Below are 21748 nucleotides of genomic sequence, written 5' to 3' on the forward strand. Positions count from 1 at the left end.
AGTGTAAAGTTTGGTGGAAGAGGAATAATGGTATTGCGCTGGAAGAAGAATTTGATTGGCCTGCAGAGCCCTGACCTCAACCCCATCGAACACCTTTGGAATGAATTGGAAGGCCACCTGCGAGCCAGGCCTTATCGCCCAACATCAGTGCCCCCGACCTCACTAATGATCTTGTGGCTGAATGGAAGCAAGTTCCTGCAGCAATATTCCAGCATCTAGTGGAACGCCCTTCCCAGAAGAGTAGAGGCTGTTATAGCAGCAAAGGGGGGACCAACTCCATATTAATGCCCATGATTTTTGGAATGAGATGTTCGACGAGCAGGTGACCACATACTTTTGGTCATGTAGTGTAGCTAGATAGCTCTTTATTCACTGACATAAAAAAGCTTGCTTAGCCTGTTTAAATGATGCTGACGTTGTAGACATGCAGCCCCACAATTAAGAGGAAATTATTGTAATCAGAAATCAGTCCGTCAATCAGCATGTTTCTCCACGATCGTATCGTTGGGTCAGCTGAGCATAGCAGCTAACTGCAATGACTTGTGACAGAAGAACAGCTGCTAAATGAAAACTCATAGTAATGTAAACATTAGCACTACTTGTTACAGTAGTTTGGTAGAGCTAGGTTTTGTCGGAAGATTCAACACGAATCTTGGTTAACAGCATTGTTTCAGTCAAAGATAATTTCAGTAACTGGCTCAGCTAACGTCGAGTCGGAAATGTCCGATTTGCGGATTTGTTAAACCCGGCTCATGTTTAACTCTACCCAGTTAGCATGTCACATATTTCCGAGTTTCCTAGTTCAGACTAGCACTTGAACACAGCATAAAACAATGCAGATGAGGCATTTAGATTCTTCAAGAATCAATGGGTACATATTAATTGATAAATCCACAAAATAAATGGATGTAGCAACTGCAGACTACCCCTTTAAACTGAAAAATACATCTATTCCTTATAACCGAGAAGTCTGCCACTGTTTTAATTCACCGCTAAGAAAATCAAAAAAACACAGGTCCTACCGAGATTTGAACTCGGATCGCAGGATTCAGAGTCCTGAGTGCTAACCATTACACCATAGAACCATGTTATACTCAGAGATATACAACGTATTAGTACGTATTACACAGTTTATTTCTCCCGTTGTCCATGATTAGCTGGGCTGTCATGAAGAAAAACAACTTTGCCATAATATATACATTTATTCAATAAATATATTTCGTTTAACATCAAAATAAAGTGAGACTTGTTATCAATACCAAAAGCTCGATCCGGAAGTGGGCGTTTTTATAGCATGTTGGATGCTATAACTCGCTTGTTAAAACGGACTAGGTTCGAGTTGCAGCAGATACCGTTTTAAAGATTGCAGAGTACCAAGCGGGATAGGACCGAGGAAGAAAAGGAAACGGTTTCAATTGGATCGAAACCTCGCCTTCATTTTTGATTCAGGATGGGGAACAGAGATGACGAGTATGACTACTTGTTCAAAGGTAAAAATCTATGCCAAATCAGACCCCAAAACGTTACCCGTCCATAAAATGTAACTTCATTATGGTTTCATACGAGCTAGCTAGTTCTAGTGGTGGTAGAGCTCGGTGCTAATCTAGTTAGCCGCTAGCTAGTTCTAGTGGTGGTAGAGCTCGGTGCTAATCTAGTTAGCCGCTAGCTAGTTCTAGTGGTGGTAGAGCTCGGTGCTAATCTAGTTAGCCGCTAGCTAGTTCTAGTGGTGGTAGAGCTCGGTGCTAATCTAGTTAGCCGCTAGCTAGTTCTAGTGGTAGTAGAGCTCGGTGCTAATCTAGTTAGCCGCTAGCTAGTACTAGTGGTAGAGCTCGGTGCTAATCTAGTTAGCCGCTAGCTAGTTCTAGTGGTGGTAGAGCTCGGTGCTAATCTAGTTAGCCGCTAGCTAGTTCTAGTGGTGGTAGAGCTCGGTGCTAATCTAGTTAGCCGCTAGCTAGTACTAGTGGTGGTAGAGTTCGGTGCTAATCTAGTTAGCCGCTAGCTAGTACTAGTGGTGGTAGTGCTCGGTGCTAATCTAGTTAGCCGCTAGCTAGTACTAGTGGTGGTAGAGCTCGGTGCTAATCTCGTTAGCCGCTAGCTAGTACTAGTGGTGGTAGAGCTCGGTGTTAATCTCGTTAGCCGCTAGCTAGTACTAGTGGTGGTAGAGCTCGGTGCTAATCTAGTTAGCCGCTAGCTAGTACTAGTGGTGGTAGAGCTCGGTGCTAATATAGTTAGCCGCTTGCTAGTACTAGTGGTGGTAGAGCTTGGTGTTAATCTCGTTAGCCGCTAGCTAGTACTAGTGGTGGTAGAGCTCGGTGCTAATCTAGTTAGCCGCTAGCTAGTACTAGTGGTGGTAGAGCTCGGTGCTAATATAGTTAGCCACTAGCTAGTACTAGTGGTGTTAGAGCTAGCTAGTACAGTACTAGTGGTGGTAGAGCTTGGTGCTAATCTAGTTAGCCGCTAGCTAGTACTAGTGGTGGTAGAGCTCAGTGCTAATCTAGTTAGCCGCTAGCTAGTACTAGTGGAGCTCGGTGCTAATCTAGTTAGCAGCTAGCTAGTACTAGTAGTGGTAGGGCTCGGTGCTAATCTAGTTAGCCGCTAGCTAATACTAGTGGTGGTGGAGCTCGTTGCTAATCTAGTTAGCCGCTTGCTAGTACTAGTGGTGGTAGAGCTCGGTGCTAATCTAGTTAGCCACTAGCTAGTACTAGTGGTGTTAGAGCTAGCTAGTACAGTACTAGTGGTGGTAGAGCTTGGTGCTAATCTAGTTAGCCGCTAGCTAGTACTAGTGGTGGTAGAGCTCGGTGCTAATCTAGTTAGCCGCTAGCTAGTACTAGTGGAGCTCGGTGTTAATCTCGTTAGCCGCTAGCTAGTACTAGTGGTGGTAGAGCTCGGTGCTAATCTAGTTAGCCGCTAGCTAGTACTAGTGGTGGTAGAGCTCGGTGCTAATATAGTTAGCCGCTTGCTAGTACTAGTGGTGGTAGAGCTCGGTGTTAATCTCGTTAGCCGCTAGCTAGTACTAGTGGTGGTAGAGCTCGGTGCTAATCTAGTTAGCCGCTAGCTAGTACTAGTGGTGGTAGAGCTCGGTGCTAATCTAGTTAGCCACTAGCTAGTACTAGTGGTGTTAGAGCTAGCTAGTACAGTACTAGTGGTGGTAGAGCTTGGTGCTAATCTAGTTAGCCGCTAGCTAGTACTAGTGGTGGCAGAGCTCAGTGCTAATCTAGTTAGCCGCTAGCTAGTACTAGTGGAGCTCGGTGCTAATCTAGTTAGCAGCTAGCTAGTACTAGTAGTGGTAGGGCTCGGTGCTAATCTAGTTAGCCGCTAGCTAATACTAGTGGTGGTGGAGCTCGTTGCTAATCTAGTTAGCCGCTTGCTAGTACTAGTGGTGGTAGAGCTCGGTGCTAATCTAGTTAGCCACTAGCTAGTACTAGTGGTGTTAGAGCTAGCTAGTACAGTACTAGTGGTGGTAGAGCTTGGTGCTAATCTAGTTAGCCGCTAGCTAGTACTAGTGGTGGTAGAGCTCGGTGCTAATCTAGTTAGCCGCTAGCTAGTACTAGTGGAGCTCGGTGCTAATCTAGTTAGCAGCTAGCTAGTACTAGTAGTGGTAGGGCTCGGTGCTAATCTAGTTAGCCGCTAGCTAATACTAGTGGTGGTGGAGCTCGTTGCTAATCTAGTTAGCCGCTAGATAAATTAGCTAGCTACACATTCGCTGTAAAGTTAACGTCAGCTTGATATCTTATGAACTAAAATGAGTGCGTTTGGATATGACAGTGTTATACATATATAGTAGACTATTGTCTTGATATTCCTCAATAATGCTAATATAGAGCCTCTGATCATTTTGTCTTTTAATTTTGTCGACTAGCTAGCTTGCCAAATGACCACAATTTAGTTACTGAAACCATAGCTAGTTGCTCCAGCTACCTTTTATTTTATAACGTGATGTGATGTCATTCATTTAATATCTTTTCTTACAGAAGACATGTCTACTAAATAACGCGTTATAACGGTAGCTAGATATCTACTATATCCTGCTTGTGTAAAGACCGATGCTTAAAACAACAGCAACAACAACACCATTCTCATCATGACATATGATAAAATGTGTTCTTCCCATTGTGGAGTAATTACTATGGACCATGATGGATTTTTTTCTCATTTTGTCTGTCATAGTTGAAGTGTACCTATGATGAAAATTACAGGCCTCTCTCATCTTTTTAAGTGGGAGAACTTGCACAATTGGTGGTTGACTAAATACTTTTTTGCCCCACTGTATAGAAGAAATTGATTTTTGTAATCTGATTGTGTCTGAGTGGATTAATAAAGTTGTTGTTTTATTTATTTTTAACTTAAGTTTATTTGAGTAAATACTTTCTTAACACTTTTCTTAAAACTACATTGTTGGTTTAAGGGGCTTGTAAGTAATTTGTATTCAGCATTTCATTGTAAGGTCTACCTACACCTGTTGTATTCATCATTACACTGTAAGGTCTACCTACACCTGTTGTATTCATCATTACACTGTAAGGTCTACCTACACCTGTTGTATTCGGCACATGTGAAAAATAACATTTTGATTTGATTGAATTGACTCAAACCTGTCTCTTTCTCTGTGGTGTTGATAGGAGACTCTAACCCATCTCTCTCTCTCTCTCTGGCCCAGCGGTGTTGATAGGAGACTCTAACCCATCTCTCTCTCTCTCTCTGGCCCAGTGGTGTTGATAGGAGACTCTAACCCATCTCTCTCTCTCTGGCCCAGTGGTGTTGATAGGAGACTCTAACCCATCTCTCTCTCTCTCTCTGGCCCAGTGGTGTTGATAGGAGACTCTAACCCATCTCTCTCTCTCTCTCTGGCCCAGTGGTGTTGATAGGAGACTCTAACCCATCTCTCTCTCTCTCTCTGGCCCAGTGGTGTTGATAGGAGACTCTAACCCATCTCTCTCTCTCTCTCTGGCCCAGTGGTGTTGATAGGAGACTCTAACCCATCTCTCTCTCTCTCTCTGGCCCAGTGGTGTTGATAGGAGACTCTAACCCATCTCTCTCTCTCTCTCTGGCCCAGTGGTGTTGATAGGAGACTCTGGTGTGGGGAAGAGTAACCTGTTGTCTCGTTTCACCCGGAATGAGTTTAACCTGGAGAGTAAGAGCACCATCGGGGTGGAGTTTGCCACCCGCAGTATCCAGGTGGATGGGAAGACCGTGAAGGCTCAGATCTGGGACACAGCTGGCCAGGAGAGATACCGGGCTATTACATCAGCGTGAGTCTCTCTGGTGGTGGTGCGCACACACACACAAACACACACACACACACACACACACACACACACACACACACACATATACTAGGAATGTAATGATTCACTGATCAGTCCCTGATTGAAATGTTAGAACAAGACAGCATCGGCCCCAAACCATCCAGGTCCACGGTCCCCAGACCATTCAGGTCCACGGTCCCCAAACCATCCAGGTCCACGGTCCCCAAACCATCCAGGTCCACGGTCCCCAAACCATCCAAATGTAGCATACATCGGTCAGAAAATCTGAATACATTTTCTCGAATAGAAAATGTATTTAAACGTTACGAATCACTAATTCACTTTTTTGGGGTTGTTGCTCATACTACTTTCTACCTTCTGAAAAGACCTCATGTACTGAGACAACTGACTCTGCTTCAGTGTCAAACTAGGCCTGTAACTGTGTTGACAGTCATTGATCTACAAGTCATTTTGCATGGCCGAACATCCCCAGGCAGCAGCCTAGTCAAAACTGTGCACCACGCCCAGCTTTTCACGCTGACCAAGACGATGTAGGGGGCGTGTTCAGCTTCGCACGCTCAATATTAGGTTGTCACTTAGTCTTTATTCATTATGTTATTTGCTAGGTTATTGTTAGGTTATTGTTATCTACAGTGCCTTGCAAAAGTATTCGGCCCCCTTGAACTTTGTGACCTTTTGCCACATTTCAGGCTTCAAACATAAAGATATAAAACTGTATTTTTTTGTGACGAATCAACAACAAGTGGGACACAATCATGAAGTGGAACGACATTTATTGGATATTTCAAACTTTTTTAACAAATCAAAAACTGAAAAATTGGGCGTGCAAAATTATTCAGCCCCTTTAAGTTAATACTTTGTAGCGCCACCTTTTGCTGCGATTACAGCTGTAAGTCGCTTGGGGTATGTCTCTATCAGTTTTGCACATCGAGAGACTGAAATGTTTTCCCATTCCTCCTTGCAAAACAGCTCGAGCTCAGTGAGGTTGGATGGAGAGCATTTGTGAACAGCAGTTTTCAGTTCTTTCCACAGATTCTCGATTGGATTCAGGTCTGGACTTTGACTTGGCCATTCTAACACCTGGATATGTTTATTTTTGAACCATTCCATTGTAGATTTTGCTTTATGTTTTGGATCATTGTCTTGTTGGAAGACAAATCTCCGTCCCAGTCTCAGGTCTTTTGCAGACTCCATCAGGTTTTCTTCCAGAATGGTCCTGTATTTGGCTCCATCCACCTTCCCATCAATTTTAACCATCTTCCCTGTCCCTGCTGAAGAAAAGCAGGCCCAAACCATGATGCTGCCACCACCATGTTTGACAGTGGGGATGGTGTGTTCAGCTGTGTTGCTTTTACGCCAAACATAACGTTTTGCATTGTTGCCAAAAAGTTCAATTTTGGTTTCATCTGACCAGAGCACCTTCTTCCACATGTTTGGTGTGTCTCCCAGGTGGCTTGTGGCAAACTTTAAACAACACTTTTTATGGATATCTTTAAGAAATGGCTTTCTTCTTGCCACTCTTCCATAAAGGCCAGATTTGTGCAATATACGACTGATTGTTGTCCTATGGACAGAGTCTCCCACCTCAGCTGTAGATCTCTGCAGTTCATCCAGAGTGATCATGGGCCTCTTGGCTGCATCTCTGATCAGTCTTCTCCTTGTATGAGCTGAAAGTTTAGAGGGACGGCCAGGTCTTGGTAGATTTGCAGTGGTCTGATACTCCTTCCATTTCAATATTATCGCTTGCACAGTGCTCCTTGGGATGTTTAAAGCTTGGGAAATATTTTTGTATCCAAATCCGGCTTTAAACTTCTTCACAACAGTATCTCGGACCTGCCTGGTGTGTTCCTTGTTCTTCATGATGCTCTCTGCGCTTTTAACGGACCTCTGAGACTATCACAGTGCAGGTGCATTTATACGGAGACTTGATTACACACAGGTGGATTGTATTTATCATCATTAGTCATTTAGGTCAACATTGGATCATTCAGAGATCCTCACTGAACTTCTGGAGAGAGTTTGCTGCACTGAAAGTAAAGGGGCTGAATAATGTTGCACGCCCAATTTTTCAGTTTTTTGATTTGTTAAAAAAGTTTGAAATATCCAATAAATGTCGTTCCACTTCATGATTGTGTCCCACTTGTTGTTGATTCTTCACAAAAAAAAATACAGTTTTATATCTTTATGTTTGAAGCCTGAAATGTGGCAAAAGGTCGCAAAGTTCAAGGGGGCCGAATACTTTCGCAAGGCACTGTATATACATGGTGGAAAATTGATGTTTTTTCCCCAAAAATAAAAATTATCTACCAGAGACGACTCATCTGGATCTCCTGAACGGGGTTTACATTTTATTTTGATTTGTTCAGGTTCGCCATCCTGCAGTAGTTTTTGTGTTATGTTTAGATATACAGTTTAAAATGGATCGTTTTTATATTGAGGGTATGTATGCTCAAAGCAGTAGGAGGAACGAAACTTCAAAACGGTCAAAACCATAAGGGAGTCCAGACATTTACCATGTTATGAGGCTATACAGTATTTTACATTTACATTGTTTACAAACATTGGAGTACAACAAACGTATATTTTGTCTTCTGTTGGGGAGCAACGGTTGAACCGAGCTCATGAGACATTTATAAATTGAGTGGTAGATGCCTAGTCTCCTTTATGGCTCTAATCTGATAGTGGTAGTGGGGTGGTAGATGACTAGTCTCCTTTATGGATCTGATCTGATAGTGGTAGTGGGGTGATAGATGTCTAGTCTACTTTGTGGCTCTAATCTGATAGTGGTAGTGGGATGGTAATGTCTAGTCTCCCTTGTCGATCTAATCTGATAGTGGAAGTGGGGTGATAGATGCCTAGTCTCCCTTATGGCTCTAATCTGATAGTGGTAGTGGGGTGGTAGATGTCTAGTCTCCTTTATGGCTCCAATTTGATAGTGGTATTGGGGTGGTAGATGTCTAGTCTCCCTTATGGATCTAATCTGATAGTGGAAGTGGAGTGCGGGGGTTGATGTCTAGGCTCCCTTATGGCTCTAATCTGATAGTGGAAGTGGAGTGCAGGGGTTGATGTCTAGGCTCCCTTATGGCTCTAATCTGATAGTGGTAGATGTCTAGTCTCCCTTGTGGCTGTAATCTGATAGTGTCCGTGGGGTGGTAGATGCCTAGACTCCCTTATGGATCTAATCTGATAGTGGAAGTGGGGTGGGTCTAGTGGTAGATGCCTAGTCTCCCTTTTGGCTCCAATGTGATAGTGGTAGTGGGGTGGTAGATGTCTAGTCTCCCTTATGGCTCTAATCTGATATTGGTAGTGGGGTGGTAGATGTCTAGTCTCCCTTATGGCTCTAATCTGATAGTGTTAGTGGGGTGGTAGATGTCTAGTCTCCCTTATGGCTCTAATCTGATATTGGTAGTGGGGTGATAGATGCCTAGTCTCCCTTATGGCTCTAATCTGATAGTTTTAGTGGGGTGGTAGATGTCTAGTCTCCCTTATGGCTCTAATCTGATAGTGTTAGTGGGGTGGTAGATGTCTAGTCTCCCTTATGGCTCTAATCTGATATTGGTAGTTGGGTGATAGATGTCTAGTCTCCCTTATGGCTCTAATCTGATAGTGTTAGTGGGGTGGTAGATGTCTAGTCTCCCTTATGGCTCTAATCTGATATTGGTAGTGGGGTGATAGATGCCGTGTCTCCCTTATGGCTCTAATCTGATATTGGTAGTGGGGTGGTAGATGTCTAGTCTCCCTTATGGCTCCAATTTGATAGTGGTATTGGGGTGGTAGATGCCTAGTCTCCCTTATGGCTCTAATCTGATAGTGGTAGTTGTCTAGTCTCCCTTACGGCTCTACTTTGATAGTGGGGTGGTTGATGCCTAGTCTCCCTTATGGCTCTAATCTGGTAGAAATAGTGGGGTGGTAGATGCCTAGTATCCCTTATGGCTCTAATCTGATAGTGGTTGTGGGGTGGTAGATGCCTAGTCTACTTTATGACTCGGATCTGACATTGGTAGTGGGGTGGAAGATGCCTAGTCTCCCTTATAGCTCTAATCTGATAGTGATAGTGGGTTGGTAGATGCCTAGTCTCCCTTATAGCTCTAATCTGATAGTGGTTGATGCAGTCTCCCTTATGGCTCTAATCTGATAGTGATAGTGGGGTGGTAGATGCCTAGTCTACTTTATGGCTCTGATCTGACATTGGTAGTGGGTTGGTAGTTACCTAGTCTCCCTTATGGCTCTAATCTGATATTGGTAGTGGGGTGATAGATGCCGTGTCTCCTTTATGGCTCTAATCTGATATTGGTAGTGGGGTGGTAGATGTCTAGTCTCCCTTATGGCTCCAATTTGATAGTGGTATTGGGGTGGTAGATGCCTAGTCTCCCTTATGGCTCTAATCTGATAGTGGTAGATGTCTAGTCTCCCTTACGGCTCTACTTTGATAGTGGGGTGGTTGATGCCTAGTCTCCCTTATGGCTCTAATCTGGTAGAAATAGTGGGGTGGTAGATGCCTAGTATCCCTTATGGCTCTAATCTGATAGTGGTTGTGGGGTGGTAGATGCCTAGTCTACTTTATGACTCGGATCTGACATTGGTAGTGGGGTGGAAGATGCCTAGTCTCCTTTATGGCTCTAATCTGATAGTGGTAGATGCCTAGTCTCCCTTATAGCTCTAATCTGATAGTGATAGTGGGTTGGTAGATGCCTAGTCTCCCTTATAGCTCTAATCTGATAGTGGTTGATGCAGTCTCCCTTATGGCTCTAATCTGATAGTGATAGTGGGGTGGTAGATGCCTAGTCTACTTTATGGCTCTGATCTGACATTGGTAGTGGGTTGGTAGTTACCTAGTCTCCCTTATGGCTCTAATCTGATAGTGATAGTGGATTGGTAGATGCATAGTCTCCCTTATGGCTCTAATCTGATAGTGTCCGTGGGGTGGTAGATGTCTAGTCTCCTTCATGGCTCTAATCTGATAGTGGTAGATGCCTAGGCTCCCTTATTGCTCTAATCCTATAGTGGTAGATGTCTAGACTCCCTTACAGCTCTAATCTGATAGTGGTAGATGTCTAGTCTTGCTTCCGGCTCGAATCTGATAGTGGAAGTGGGGTGGTAGAGGCCTAGTTTCCCTTATGGCTCTGATCTGACATTGGTAGTTGGGTGGAAGATGCCAAGTCTCCCTTATGGATCTCATCTGGTAGTGGTAGATGCTAGTCTCCTTTACGGCTCTAATCTGGTAGTGGGGTGGTAGATGCCTAGTCTCCTTTATGGCTCTAATCTGATAGTGGTAGGTGCCTAGTATCCCTTATGGCTCTAATCTGATAGTGGTTGTGGGGTGGTAGATGTCTAGTCTTTCTTATGGCTCTAATCTGAAAGTGGTTGTGGGGTGGTAGATGCCTAGTCTACTTTATGACTCGGATCTGACATTGGTAGTGGGGTGGAAGATGCCTAGTCTCCTTTATGGCTCTAATCTGATAGTGGTAGATGCCTAGTCTCCCTTATGGCTCTGATCTGACATTGGTAGTGGGTTGGTAGTTGCCTAGTCTCCCTTATGGCTCTAATCTGATAGTGATAGTGGATTGGTAGATGCCTAGTCTCCCTTATGGCTCTAATCTTATAGTGATAGTGGATTGGTAGATGCCTAGTCTCCCTTATGGCTCTAATCTGATATTGGTAGATGCCTAGTCTCCCTTATGGCTCTAATCTGATAGTGGTAGATGCCTAGTCTCCCTTATGGCTCTAATCTGATAGTGTCCGTGGGGTGGTAGATGTCTAGTCTCCTTCATGGCTCTAATCTGATAGTGGTAGATGCCTAGGCTCCCTTATTGCTCTAATCCTATAGTGGTAGATGTCTAGACTCCCTTATGGCTCTAATCTGATAGTGGTAGATGTCTAGTCTCGCTTCCGGCACGAATCTGATAGTGGAAGTGGGGTGGTAGAGGCCTAGTTTCCCTTATGGCTCTGATCTGACATTGGTAGTTGGGTGGAAGATGCCTAGTCTCCCTTATGGATCTAATCTGATAGTGGAAGTGGAGTGCGGTGGTTGATGTCTAGGCTCCCTTATGGATCTAATCTGATAGTGGAAGTGGAGTGCGGTGGTTGATGTCTAGGCTCCCTTATGGCTCTAATCTGATAGTGGTAGCTGTCTAGTCTCCCTTGTGGCTGTAATCTGATAGTAGTAGATGTCTATTCTCCCTTATGGCTCTATTCTGATAGTGGTAGTGGGGTGGTAGATGTCTTGACTCCCTTATGGCTCTATTCTGATAGTGTTGGTGGTTGTCACGTCTGTTTTCTCCTATCTGCTAGATATATTTATGTGACCAATCAAATTTGATTTTAACTGTCTTCTCTGGTCCACAGGTATTACCGTGGTGCCGTGGGTGCTCTTCTGGTCTATGACATCGCCAAGCACCTGACCTATGAAAGCGTGGAGCGTTGGCTGAAGGAGCTGAGAGACCATGCTGACAGCAACATCGTTATTATGTTGGTTGGCAACAAGAGTGACCTGCGCCACCTCAGGGCTGTGCCCACCGATGGGGCACGGGCGTTTGCAGGTCAGTACAGAACCAACCTGGTCTGGTTTCAGAACCAACCTGGTCTGGTTTCAGATGTATTTGTTCAGGTCAGTACAGAACCAACCTGGTCTGGTTTCAAAACCAACCTGGTCTGGTTTCAGATGTATTTTTTCAGGTCAGTACAGATCCAACCTGGTCTGGTTTCAGAACCAACCTGGTCTGGTTTCAGATGTATTTGTTCAGGTCAGGACAGATCCAACCTGGTCTGGTTTCAGATCCAACCTGGTCTGGTTTCAGATCCAACCTGGTCTGGTTTCAGATCCAACCTGGTCTGGTTTCAGAACCAACCTGGTCTGGTTTCAGATGTAATTGTTCAGGTCAGTTCAGATCCAACCTGGTCTGGTTTCAGATCCAACCTGGTCTGGTTTCAGAACCAACCTGGTCTGGTTTCAGATGTAATTGTTCAGGTCAGTTCAGATCTAACCTGGTCTGGTTTCAGATCCAACCTGGTCTGGTTTCAGAACCAACCTGGTCTGGTTTCAGAACCAACCTGGTCTGGTTTCAGATGTATTTGTTCGGGTCAGTTCAGAACCAACCTGGTCTGGTTTCAGATCCAACCTGGTCTGGTTTCAGTTGTATTTGTTCGGGTCAGTTCAGAACCAACCTGGTCTGGTTTCAGATCCAACCTGGTCTGGTTTCAGATGTATTTGTTCGGGTCAGTTCAGAACCAACCTGGTCTGGTTTCAGATCCAACCTGGTCTGGTTTCAGTTGTATTTGTTCGGGTCAGTTCAGAACCAACCTGGTCTGGTTTCAGAACCAACCTGGTCTGGTTTCAGATCCAACCTGGTCTGGTTTCAGATCCAACCTGGTCTGGTTTCAGTTGTATTTGTTCGGGTCAGTTCAGAACCAACCTGGTCTGGTTTCAGAACCAACCTGGTCTGGTTTCAGATCCAACCTGGTCTGGTTTCAGATGTATTTGTGCAGGTCTGGTATCAGGCTAGTACCAACCATGCCTCCCTACTCCCACATAAGGAGGTCTAAGAGTAGTGGTGTTCATCTTTTCCTTACTCATGAGTGGCTGTCGGTGATCAGGGTTTGCTTATTCACTTACTGTAATGTCGCGGGGAGACGTCTCTGCGATGTGTCGGGGAGACGTCTCTCTGCGATGTGTCGGGGAGACGTCTCTCTGCGATGTCGCGGGGAGACGTCTCTGCGACGTCGCGGGGAGACGTCTCTGCGACGTCGCGGGGAGACGTCTCTGCGACGTCGCGGGGAGACGTTAACACAGTAGTGATTGACATGGTTTACCATTTCCCTCTGTCCCTCAGAGAAGAACGGTTTGTCTTTCCTGGAGACCTCAGCCCTGGACTCTACTAACGTGGAGACATCCTTCCAGACCATTCTGACTGGTGAGTAGTCCTCTGTCTGTGCATTGTCTATTTTCTATAAGGTTTAATAAAGTCATTATATTTTAAATGGACTATATTGTATTATGGCACAGGGTTTAGCACAGGCCAGAGAATGAGAGAAGAGACCAGTGGTTGTGTGTTAGGGTGATCATCTCTGCTGCGCCAGGGGCCAGATGAGCTTCCTGAATACCCAATCACAGCTGAGTTCCGGGGGCCAGATGAGCTTCCTGAATACCTAATCATAGCTGAGTTCCGGGGGCCAGATGAGATTCCTGAATACCTAATCACAGCTGAGGGCCGGGGGCCAGATGAGCTTCCTGAATACCTAATCACAGCTGAGTTCCGGGGGCCAGATGAGCTTCCTGAATACCTAATCACAGCCGGGGGCCAGATGAGCTTCCTGAATACCTAATCACAGCTGAGGGCCGGGGGCCAGATGAGCTTCCTGAATACCTAATCACAGCCGGGGGCCAGATGAGCTTCCTGAATACCTAATCACATCTGAGTTCCGGGGGCCAGATGAGCTTCCTGAATACCTAATCACAGCTGAGTTCCGGGGGCCAGATGAGCTTCCTGAATACCTAATCACAGCCGGGGGCCAGATGAGCTTCCTGAATACCTAATCACAGCTGAGGGCCGGGGGCCAGATGAGCTTCCTGAATACCTAATCACATCTGAGGGCCGGGGGCCAGGTGAGCTTTCTGAATACCTAATCACATCTGAGGGCCGGGGGCCAGATGCGCTTCCTGAATACCTAATCACAGCTGAGGGCCGGGGGCAAGATGAGCTTCCTGAATACCTAATCACAGCTGAGGGCCGGGGTCCAGATGAGCTTCCTGAATACCTAGTCACAGCTGAGTTCCGGGGGCCAGATGAGCTTCCTGAATACCTAATCACAGCTAAGGTCAGGGGGCCAGATGAGCTTCCTGAATACCTAATCACAGCTAAGGGCAGGGGGCCAGATGAGCTTCCCGAATACCTGGTCCTCAGCTGTGATTAGAGGCCAGATGAGCTTCCTGAATACCTAATCACAGCTGAGGGCCTGGGGCCAGATGAGCTTCCTGAATACCTAATCACAGCCGGGGGCCAGATGAGCTTCCTGAATACCTAATCACAGCCGGGGGCCAGATGAGCTTCCTGAATACCTAATCACATCTGAGTTCCGGGGGCCAGATGAGCTTCCTGAATACCTAATCACAGCTGAGTTCCGGGGGCCAGATGAGCTTCCTGAATACCTAATCACAGCTGAGTTCCGGGGGCCAGATGAGCTTCCTGAATACCTAATCACAGCTGAGTTCCGGGGGCCAGATGAGCTTCCTGAATACCTAATCACAGCTGAGTTCCGGGGGCCAGATGAGCTTCCTGAATACCTAATCACAGCCGGGGGCCAGATGAGCTTCCTGAATACCTAATCATAGCTGAGTTCCGGGGGCCAGATGAGCTTCCTGAATACCTAATCACAGCTGAGGGCCAGGGGCCAGATGAGCTTCCTGAATACCTAATCACATCTGAGGGCCGGGGGCCAGGTGAGCTTCCTGAATACCTAATCACATCTGAGGGCCGGGGGCCAGATGAGCTTCCTGAATACCTAATCACAGCTGAGGCCCGGGGGCAAGATGAGCTTCCTGAATACCTAATCACAGCTAAGGGCAGGGGGCCAGATGAGCTTCCTGAATACCTAATCACAGCTAAGGGCAGGGGGCCAGATGAGCTTCCTGAATACCTAATCACAGCTGAGTTCCGGGGGCCAGATGAGCTTCCCGAATACCTGGTCCTCAGCTGTGATTAGCGGCCAGATGAGCTTCCTGAATACCTAATCACAGCTGAGGGCCGGGGGCCAGATGAGCTTCCTGAATACCTAATCACAGCTGAGTTCCGGGGTCCAGATGAGGTCCACTGCTCTGCCGTGGATCAACTCTCTTCCTGTGGCTCCTGCCATGCCTGTACTAACACACAGAGTCTAGTCAAACCAATGTTTCATAGGGAACGTGATCCGATCTGGTGATTGTACTAGATCATTTCCTGTTTAAGCTGGGAGTAAAGTACTGCAGTATAACATGGTAATCTCCCTCTTGTCCCTCTCTCTCTCCCTCCTGTCCCTCTCTCACCCCCGTCTGTCTCTTCTCTTCCTCGCTCTGCCTCCTGTCTTCCACATCCCCCCTCCCTCCCTGCAGAAATCTATCGCATTGTCTCTCAGAAACAGATGTCAGACCGGCAAGACAACAACATGTCACCTAGCAACAACGTGGTCAACATCCAGGTGCAGCCGACGGAGAATAAACCAAAGATGCAATGTTGTCAGAGCATTTAACGGCATCACCAGTACCACCTGCTTCCCCCTGACCCCCGACCCCAAACCCCCTTCTAAAAGACTGCTTTGGTCCTGTCTGTCTGAGACACAGCTGCGTGGCCAGGCTCTAGACTGACACACAGCTGCATGGCCAGGCTCTAGACCGAGACACAGCTGCGTGGCCAGGCTCTAGACTGACACACAGCTGCGTGGCCAGGCTCTAGACCGAGACACAGCTGCGTGGCCAGGCTCTAGACCGAGACACAGCTGTGTGGCCAGGCTCTAGGGTCTATACTGAGTAGAGGCTGCCTCCAAAGTGTGCACTTACTTGTCTTGCACACTTCTGTGTCTGAGCCTGTTAGTTCCTTAAGGATCCCCAGTCAGGACTATACAGCTGTGTCTGAGCCCGTTGGTTCCTTAAGGATCCCCAGTCAGGACTATACAGCTGTGTCAGCCCGTTGGTTCCTTAAGGATCCCCAGTCAGGACTATACAGCTGTGATCCCGTTGGTTCCTTAAGGATCCCCAGTCAGGAATATACAGCTGTGTCTGAGCCCGTTGGTTCCTTAAGGATCCCCAGTCAGGACTATACAGCTGTGTCTGAGCCCGTTGGTTCCTTACGGATCCCGTTGGTTCCTTACGGATCCCGTTGGTTCCTTACGGATCCCGTTGGTTCCTTAAGGATCCCCAGTCAGGACTATACAGCTGTGTCTGAGCCCGTTGGTTCCTTAAGGATCCCCAGTCAGGACTATACAGCTGTGTCTGATCCCGTTGGTTCCTTAAGGATCCCTAGTCAGGACTATACAGCTGTGTCTGAGCCTGTTGGTTCCTTAAGGATCCCCAGTCAGGACTATACAGCTGTGTCTGATCCCGTTGGTTCCTTAAGGATCCCCAGTCAGGACTATACAGCTGTGATCCCATTGGTTCCTTAAGGATCCCCAGTCAGGACTATACAGCTGTGTCTGATCCCGTTGGTTCCTTAAGGATCCCCAGTCAGGACTATACAGCTGTGATCCCGTTGGTTCCTTAAGGATCCCCAGTCAGGACTATACAGCTGTGTCTGATCCCGTTGGTTCCTTAAGGATCCCCAGTCAGGACTATACAGCTGTGATCCCGTTGGTTCCTTAAGGATCCCCAGTCAGGACTATACAGCTGTGTCTGAGCCCGTTGGTTCCTTAAGGATCCCCAGTCAGGACTACACAGCTGTGTCTGAGCCCGTTGGTTCCTTACGGATCCCGTTGGTTCCTTAAGGATCCCCAGTCAGGACTATACAGCTGTGTCTGATCCCGTTGGTTCCTTAAGGATCCCCAGTCAGGACTATACAGCTGTGTCTGAGCCCGTTGGTTCCTTAAGGATCCCCAGTCAGGACTATACAGCTGTGTCTGATCCCGTTGGTTCCTTAAGGATCCCCAGTCAGGACTACACAGCTTTTTATTTCTGCCGTCTTTTATATTATTATAAAGCAACGATTTAATAATCAGACAAACGCTGGACGAATCTTCACAGAAATGTCTTTAATATATGATTTACTGTTTTTGTTTTTAGATGTTTTATTAAATCATTTGAGGTTTGTTTTGTTCACCTGTAAGCTTCAAATTGACTGCACTGTACTCTCATTACCCTGGCTGACCTGTGAATCCACAAATTGCACCCTATTCCCTAATGTAGTGCACTACTATTAACCAGAGGCCTTACCCTAACCAGTAGTAGTGCACTATAAAAGGAATAGCTTAAGGGACCATTTGGGAGCCTGGTGGTGTGCTGCATAACTAGATAATGTTCTCTCTGTGGTAGTAATGCTATAATTCTAATGATAGGCTAGGGATCAGTGGTAGTAATGCTATAATGATAATGATAAGCTAGGGAACAATGGTAGTAATGCTAATGATAGGCTAGGGATCAGTGGTAGTAATGCTATAATGCTAATGAAGGGCTAGGGATCAGTGGTAGTAATGCTAAATGGTAATGATGATAGGCTAGGGAACAGTGGTAGTAATGCTATAATGCTAATGATGATAGGCTAGGGATCAGTGGTAGTAATGCTATAATGCTAATGATGATAGGCTAGGGATCAGTGGTAGTAATGCTATAATGCTAATGCTGATAGGCTAGGGAACAGTGGTAGTAATGCTATAATGCTAATGATGATAGGCTAGGGATCAGTGGTAGTAATGCTAATGATGACAGGCTAGGGAACAGTGGTAGTAATGCTATAATGCTAATGCTGATAGGCTAGGGAACAGTGGTAGTAATGCTATAATGCTAATGATGACAGGCTAGGGATCAGTGGTAGTAATGCTAATGGTGGCAGGCTAGGGATCAGTGGTAGTAATGCTAATGATGACAGGCTAGGGAACAGTGGTAGTAATGCTAATGATGATAGGCTAGGGATCAGTGGTAGTAATGCTAATGATGACAGGCTAGGGAACAGTGGTAGTAATGCTAATGATGACAGGCTAGGGAACAGTGGTAGTAATGCTATAATGCTAATGATGATAGGCTAGGGATCAGTGGTAGTAATGCTATAATGCTAATGCTGATAGGCTAGGGAACAGTGGTAGTAATGCTATAATGCTAATGATGATAGGCTAGAGATCAGTGGTAGTAATGCTAATGATGACAGGCTAGGGAACAGTGGTAGTAATGCTATAATGCTAATGCTGATAGGCTAGGGAACAGTGGTAGTAATGCTATAATGCTAATGATGATAGGCTAGGGATCAGTGGTAGTAATGCTAATGATGACAGGCTAGGGAACAGTGGTAGTAATGCTATAATGCTAATGATGACAGGCTAGGGATCAGTGGTAGTAATGCTAATGGTGGCAGGCTAGGGATCAGTGGTAGTAATGCTAATGATGACAGGCTAGGGAACAGTGGTAGTAATGCTAATGATGATAGGCTAGGGATCAGTGGTAGTAATGCTAATGATGACAGGCTAGGGAACAGTGGTAGTAATGCTAATGATAGGCTAGGGATCAGTGGTAGTAATGCTAATGATGACAGGCTAGGGAACAGTGGTAGTAATGCTATAATGCTAATGATGATAGGCTAGGGAACAGTGGTAGTAATGCTATAATGCTAATGATGATAGGCTAGGGTTGCAAAATTAGGCTAGTGTTGCAAAATTCCTGAAACGTTCCCTACATTTCCAAGGTTTTTTATTAATCATGTTTCAAGGAATTTCTGATATCAGGAAGGATTAACTAGGGAAGGCATCCTCCTACTGAGATTTATGAGGAATTTCGGAGTTCTGAAAAGCATGTAGCTCAATAACCAGTATCTGAGCTGTGAAGCACTTTCCGTGTGTTGCTAGATTGACCAGGTTGTTGTCATGGGGATGGATGGTGGCAGAACGTCTTGTTGCCACTACTCGTGATGCTAGCATGGTCTAGTCTGAGTCCTGAGTTCCAGCTCTGTTTGTGCTATCTTGCCAACTCTATGTGATTTATAGGAGTCGCTAAGACAGCACAAACGGATGTGGGACCAGGCTAAGCATGGTTCACCTTCATGTCAAGGGTCAACTAATCAAGTCAAGTAATGGCACATACATAACCACTGTCTGGAGAGACCTGCAGAGACCTACAGCTAGACTCCCTAACACAGTGTCTGTTCAGACTGATTCATTAGAGCTAGACTCCCTAACACAGTGTCTGTTCAGACTGATTCATTAGAGCTAGACTCACTAACACAGTGTCTGTTCAGACTGATTCATTAGAGCTAGACTCACTAACACAGTGTCTGTTCAGACTGATTCATTAGAGCTAGACTCCCTAACACAGTGTCAGTAGTGACTTGTTTCTGTGCCTAATGCTTTGAGTACTGAGTAGTGACTTGTTTCAGTGCCTAATGCTTTTAGTACTGAGTAGTGACTTGTTTCAGTGCCTAATGCTTTTAGTACTGAGTAGTGACTTGTTTCAGTGCCTAATGCTTTGAGTACTGAGGAGTGACTTGTTTCTGTGCCTAATGCCTTGAGTACTGAGTAGTGACTTGTTTCAGTGCCTTTATTGTAGAATGACTTGTTGGTTGGTCTGTAGATAGTTTTCAGATGCCACCTCCCCTTCTCTTGAAGCCCAGCTCACCTATCTCTCGGAGTTGGTGGACAGGACAGGTACCTACCCGTAAAAATGTACGTGTGATCAGGGTGGTTGGCAGGTAGCCACGGTGCGCTGCAGTTCACTCCAAACAACTCGTATCAAGCAGATCACACAATTTACCACGGCCAACAGCAGGCCTGGTCTACAGGGTAATAGTAGTGTGGGTAGGAGCCACTGTCTGGAGTTAGCCCAGATTAACATCATTAATAACCCACTGTCTGGAGTTAGCCCAGATTAACATCATTAATAACCCACTGTCTGGAGTCAGACCAGATTAACTTCATTAATAACCCTCTGTCTGGAGTCAGACCAGATTAACATCATTAATAACCCACTGTCTGGAGTCACCAGATTAACTTCATTAATAACCCACTGTCTGGAGTCAGACCAGATTAACTTCATTAATAACCCACTGTCTGGAGTTAGCCCAGATTAACATCATTAATAACCCACTGTCTGGAGTTAGCCCAGATTAACATCATTAATAACCCACTGTCTGGAGTCAGACCAGATTAACTTCATTAATAACCCACTGTCTGGAGTCAGACCAGATTAACATCATTAATAACCCACTGTCTGGAGTTAGCCCAGATTAATTTAATTAATAACCCACTGTCTGGAGTCAGACCAGATTAATTTAATTAATAACCCACTGTCTGGAGTCAGACCAGATTAACTTCATTAATAACCCACTGTCTGGAGTTAGCCCAGATTAACTTCATTAATAACCCACTGTCTGGAGTCAGACCAGATTAACTTCATTAATAACCCACTGTCTGGAATCAGACCAGATTAATTTAATTCATAACCCATTTCACGTAAAATAGTGTCTGTTTTGCACTGAATTTAAAACAACCCATCAATCAAATGAAGAGCGTTACAAATTAGTCTGCACTGCTTCCGTGATAATGAATGATAGATTAGCATGCTATATTGATATGCTATTATAGACCACCATGACTGGTAACATGAACGACCTGAATGTTTATTACCCCTGACACCACTACTTTTTCTGGGAATGACTGCAGCCTTGTATCGTACTGTGATGACCTGGGATGTGTTCATTAGGCACCAAACAGTAGAAAACTGATTTAAAACCGGGAGGGACTACCTGCACTAGTAGTCCAATAACAAACACTAAAATGTCTATTTTCCTGTTGTAAAACATTTTTTTGCTAGAATTCAGATGGCACCATGTGTCACGATTGTCGTTGGGAGAAGGAGAAGAGGACCAAAGAGCAGCGTGGTATACTGGAACAAAACAGACCGACAAACGAACAGTGCTGCAAGGTGCAACAAAAACACTAAACAGAAAATTCAAAACGTAGAATACAAAACATAGAATGCCCACCCCAACTCACGCCCCGACCAAACTAAAACAGAGACATAAAAAAGGAACTAAGGTCAGGGCGTGACACCATTCTTCCATAGGGGTTGAAAGTAGTGCACTTTTTTTTTTTTAGTGCTAGCTTTGGCGCAGGCTAGCTTTGGCGCAGGCTAGCTTTGGAGCAGGCTAGCTTTGGAGCAGGCTAGCTTTGGAGCAGGCTAGCTTTGGCGCAGGCTAGCTTTGGCGCAGGCTAGCTTTGGCGCAGGCTAGCTTTGGCGCAGGCTAGCTTTGGCGCAGGCTAGCTTTGGCGCAGGCTAGCTTTGGCGCAGGCTAGCTTTGGAGCAGGCTAGCTTTGGAGCAGGCTAGCTTTGGAGCAGGCTAGCTTTGCTCGGTCTATGAAGTCCCCTTAACTATTGCTGTTGTGTGGTTTTAATTATGTCAATGATCTTTCACTTTATGCCTCGGCACCACTGTTTTTATGTTTTCATTCATGCTGTGCTGTGATTTTGTTGTTGTTGTTGTTGTTATTTCTTATTTGTTTTGTTTATAATTAAACTCTTCTGTGTCCACTAATTACGATGAATAAATAAACTTACCTCTGAGTTTAAAGGTCCCATTCAGTTTGTATGCAGTAAAGTAATACCGTATTTAAAAAAAAACATCTCACTACATCTGTGATGGAAACAGGAAGTGTCGGTACAATTTTAGAAATGCTGACAGATCATTTGTTTGTTCGACATCGTGGGATCTTTTTTTGTGTCGGTAAAATTCATTATGTGAGAAATGGTGGTGGAAACGCCTTTATGCCCAAATATGGAGATAATAACCATCATACTGACGTAAACTTGGAGTCGGGAGTAG

The 21748-nt window shown here is 45.4% G+C and overlaps 1 protein-coding gene and 1 non-coding gene across 4 annotated transcripts; one reads left to right on the forward strand and one right to left on the reverse strand.

The window, feature by feature from the left end:
• Nucleotides 1–1013: 1013 nt before the first annotated feature.
• Nucleotides 1014–1085, reverse strand: trnaq-cug (transfer RNA glutamine (anticodon CUG)). Its single transcript has one exon. It is a non-coding gene; the product is annotated as a tRNA-Gln (tRNA).
• On the forward strand, nt 1059–21496 carry rab11a (RAB11a, member RAS oncogene family). Of its 3 annotated transcripts, none has more exons than XR_016495018.1 (6): nt 1059–1490; nt 5054–5249; nt 11613–11806; nt 13097–13177; nt 15352–18513; nt 18577–21496. XR_016495018.1 is itself a non-coding variant. In XM_036969491.2 (5 exons), the coding sequence occupies exons 1-5, from the start codon at nt 1451–1453 to the stop codon at nt 15486–15488; spliced, it is 648 nt and encodes a 215-aa protein (XP_036825386.1). In that variant the 5' UTR covers nt 1059–1450; the 3' UTR covers nt 15489–21496. The 3 variants fall into 3 exon arrangements, 1 of the variants encoding a protein (XP_036825386.1); XR_016495017.1 differs by having other exon boundaries at nt 15352–18364; nt 18514–21496; XM_036969491.2 differs by having other exon boundaries at nt 15352–21496.
• Nucleotides 21497–21748: the final 252 nt, after the last annotated feature.

The sequence above is a fragment of the Oncorhynchus mykiss genome, chromosome 4 (assembly GCF_057628025.1).
Source record: "Oncorhynchus mykiss isolate SJ-2025 chromosome 4, ASM5762802v1, whole genome shotgun sequence".
Classification (NCBI taxonomy): domain Eukaryota; kingdom Metazoa; phylum Chordata; class Actinopteri; order Salmoniformes; family Salmonidae; genus Oncorhynchus; species Oncorhynchus mykiss.

Excerpts from the sequence above, each read along its gene's own strand:
- rab11a (XM_036969491.2), top strand. The coding sequence starts at position 1,451 with ATGGGGAACAGAGATGACGAGTATGACTACTTGTTCAAAG. Across the intron at positions 11,807-13,096 it reads TGGGGCACGGGCGTTTGCAG|AGAAGAACGGTTTGTCTTTC; the intron begins GTCAGTACAGAA and ends TCTGTCCCTCAG. Across the intron at positions 13,178-15,351 it reads CTTCCAGACCATTCTGACTG|AAATCTATCGCATTGTCTCT; the intron begins GTGAGTAGTCCT and ends CCCTCCCTGCAG.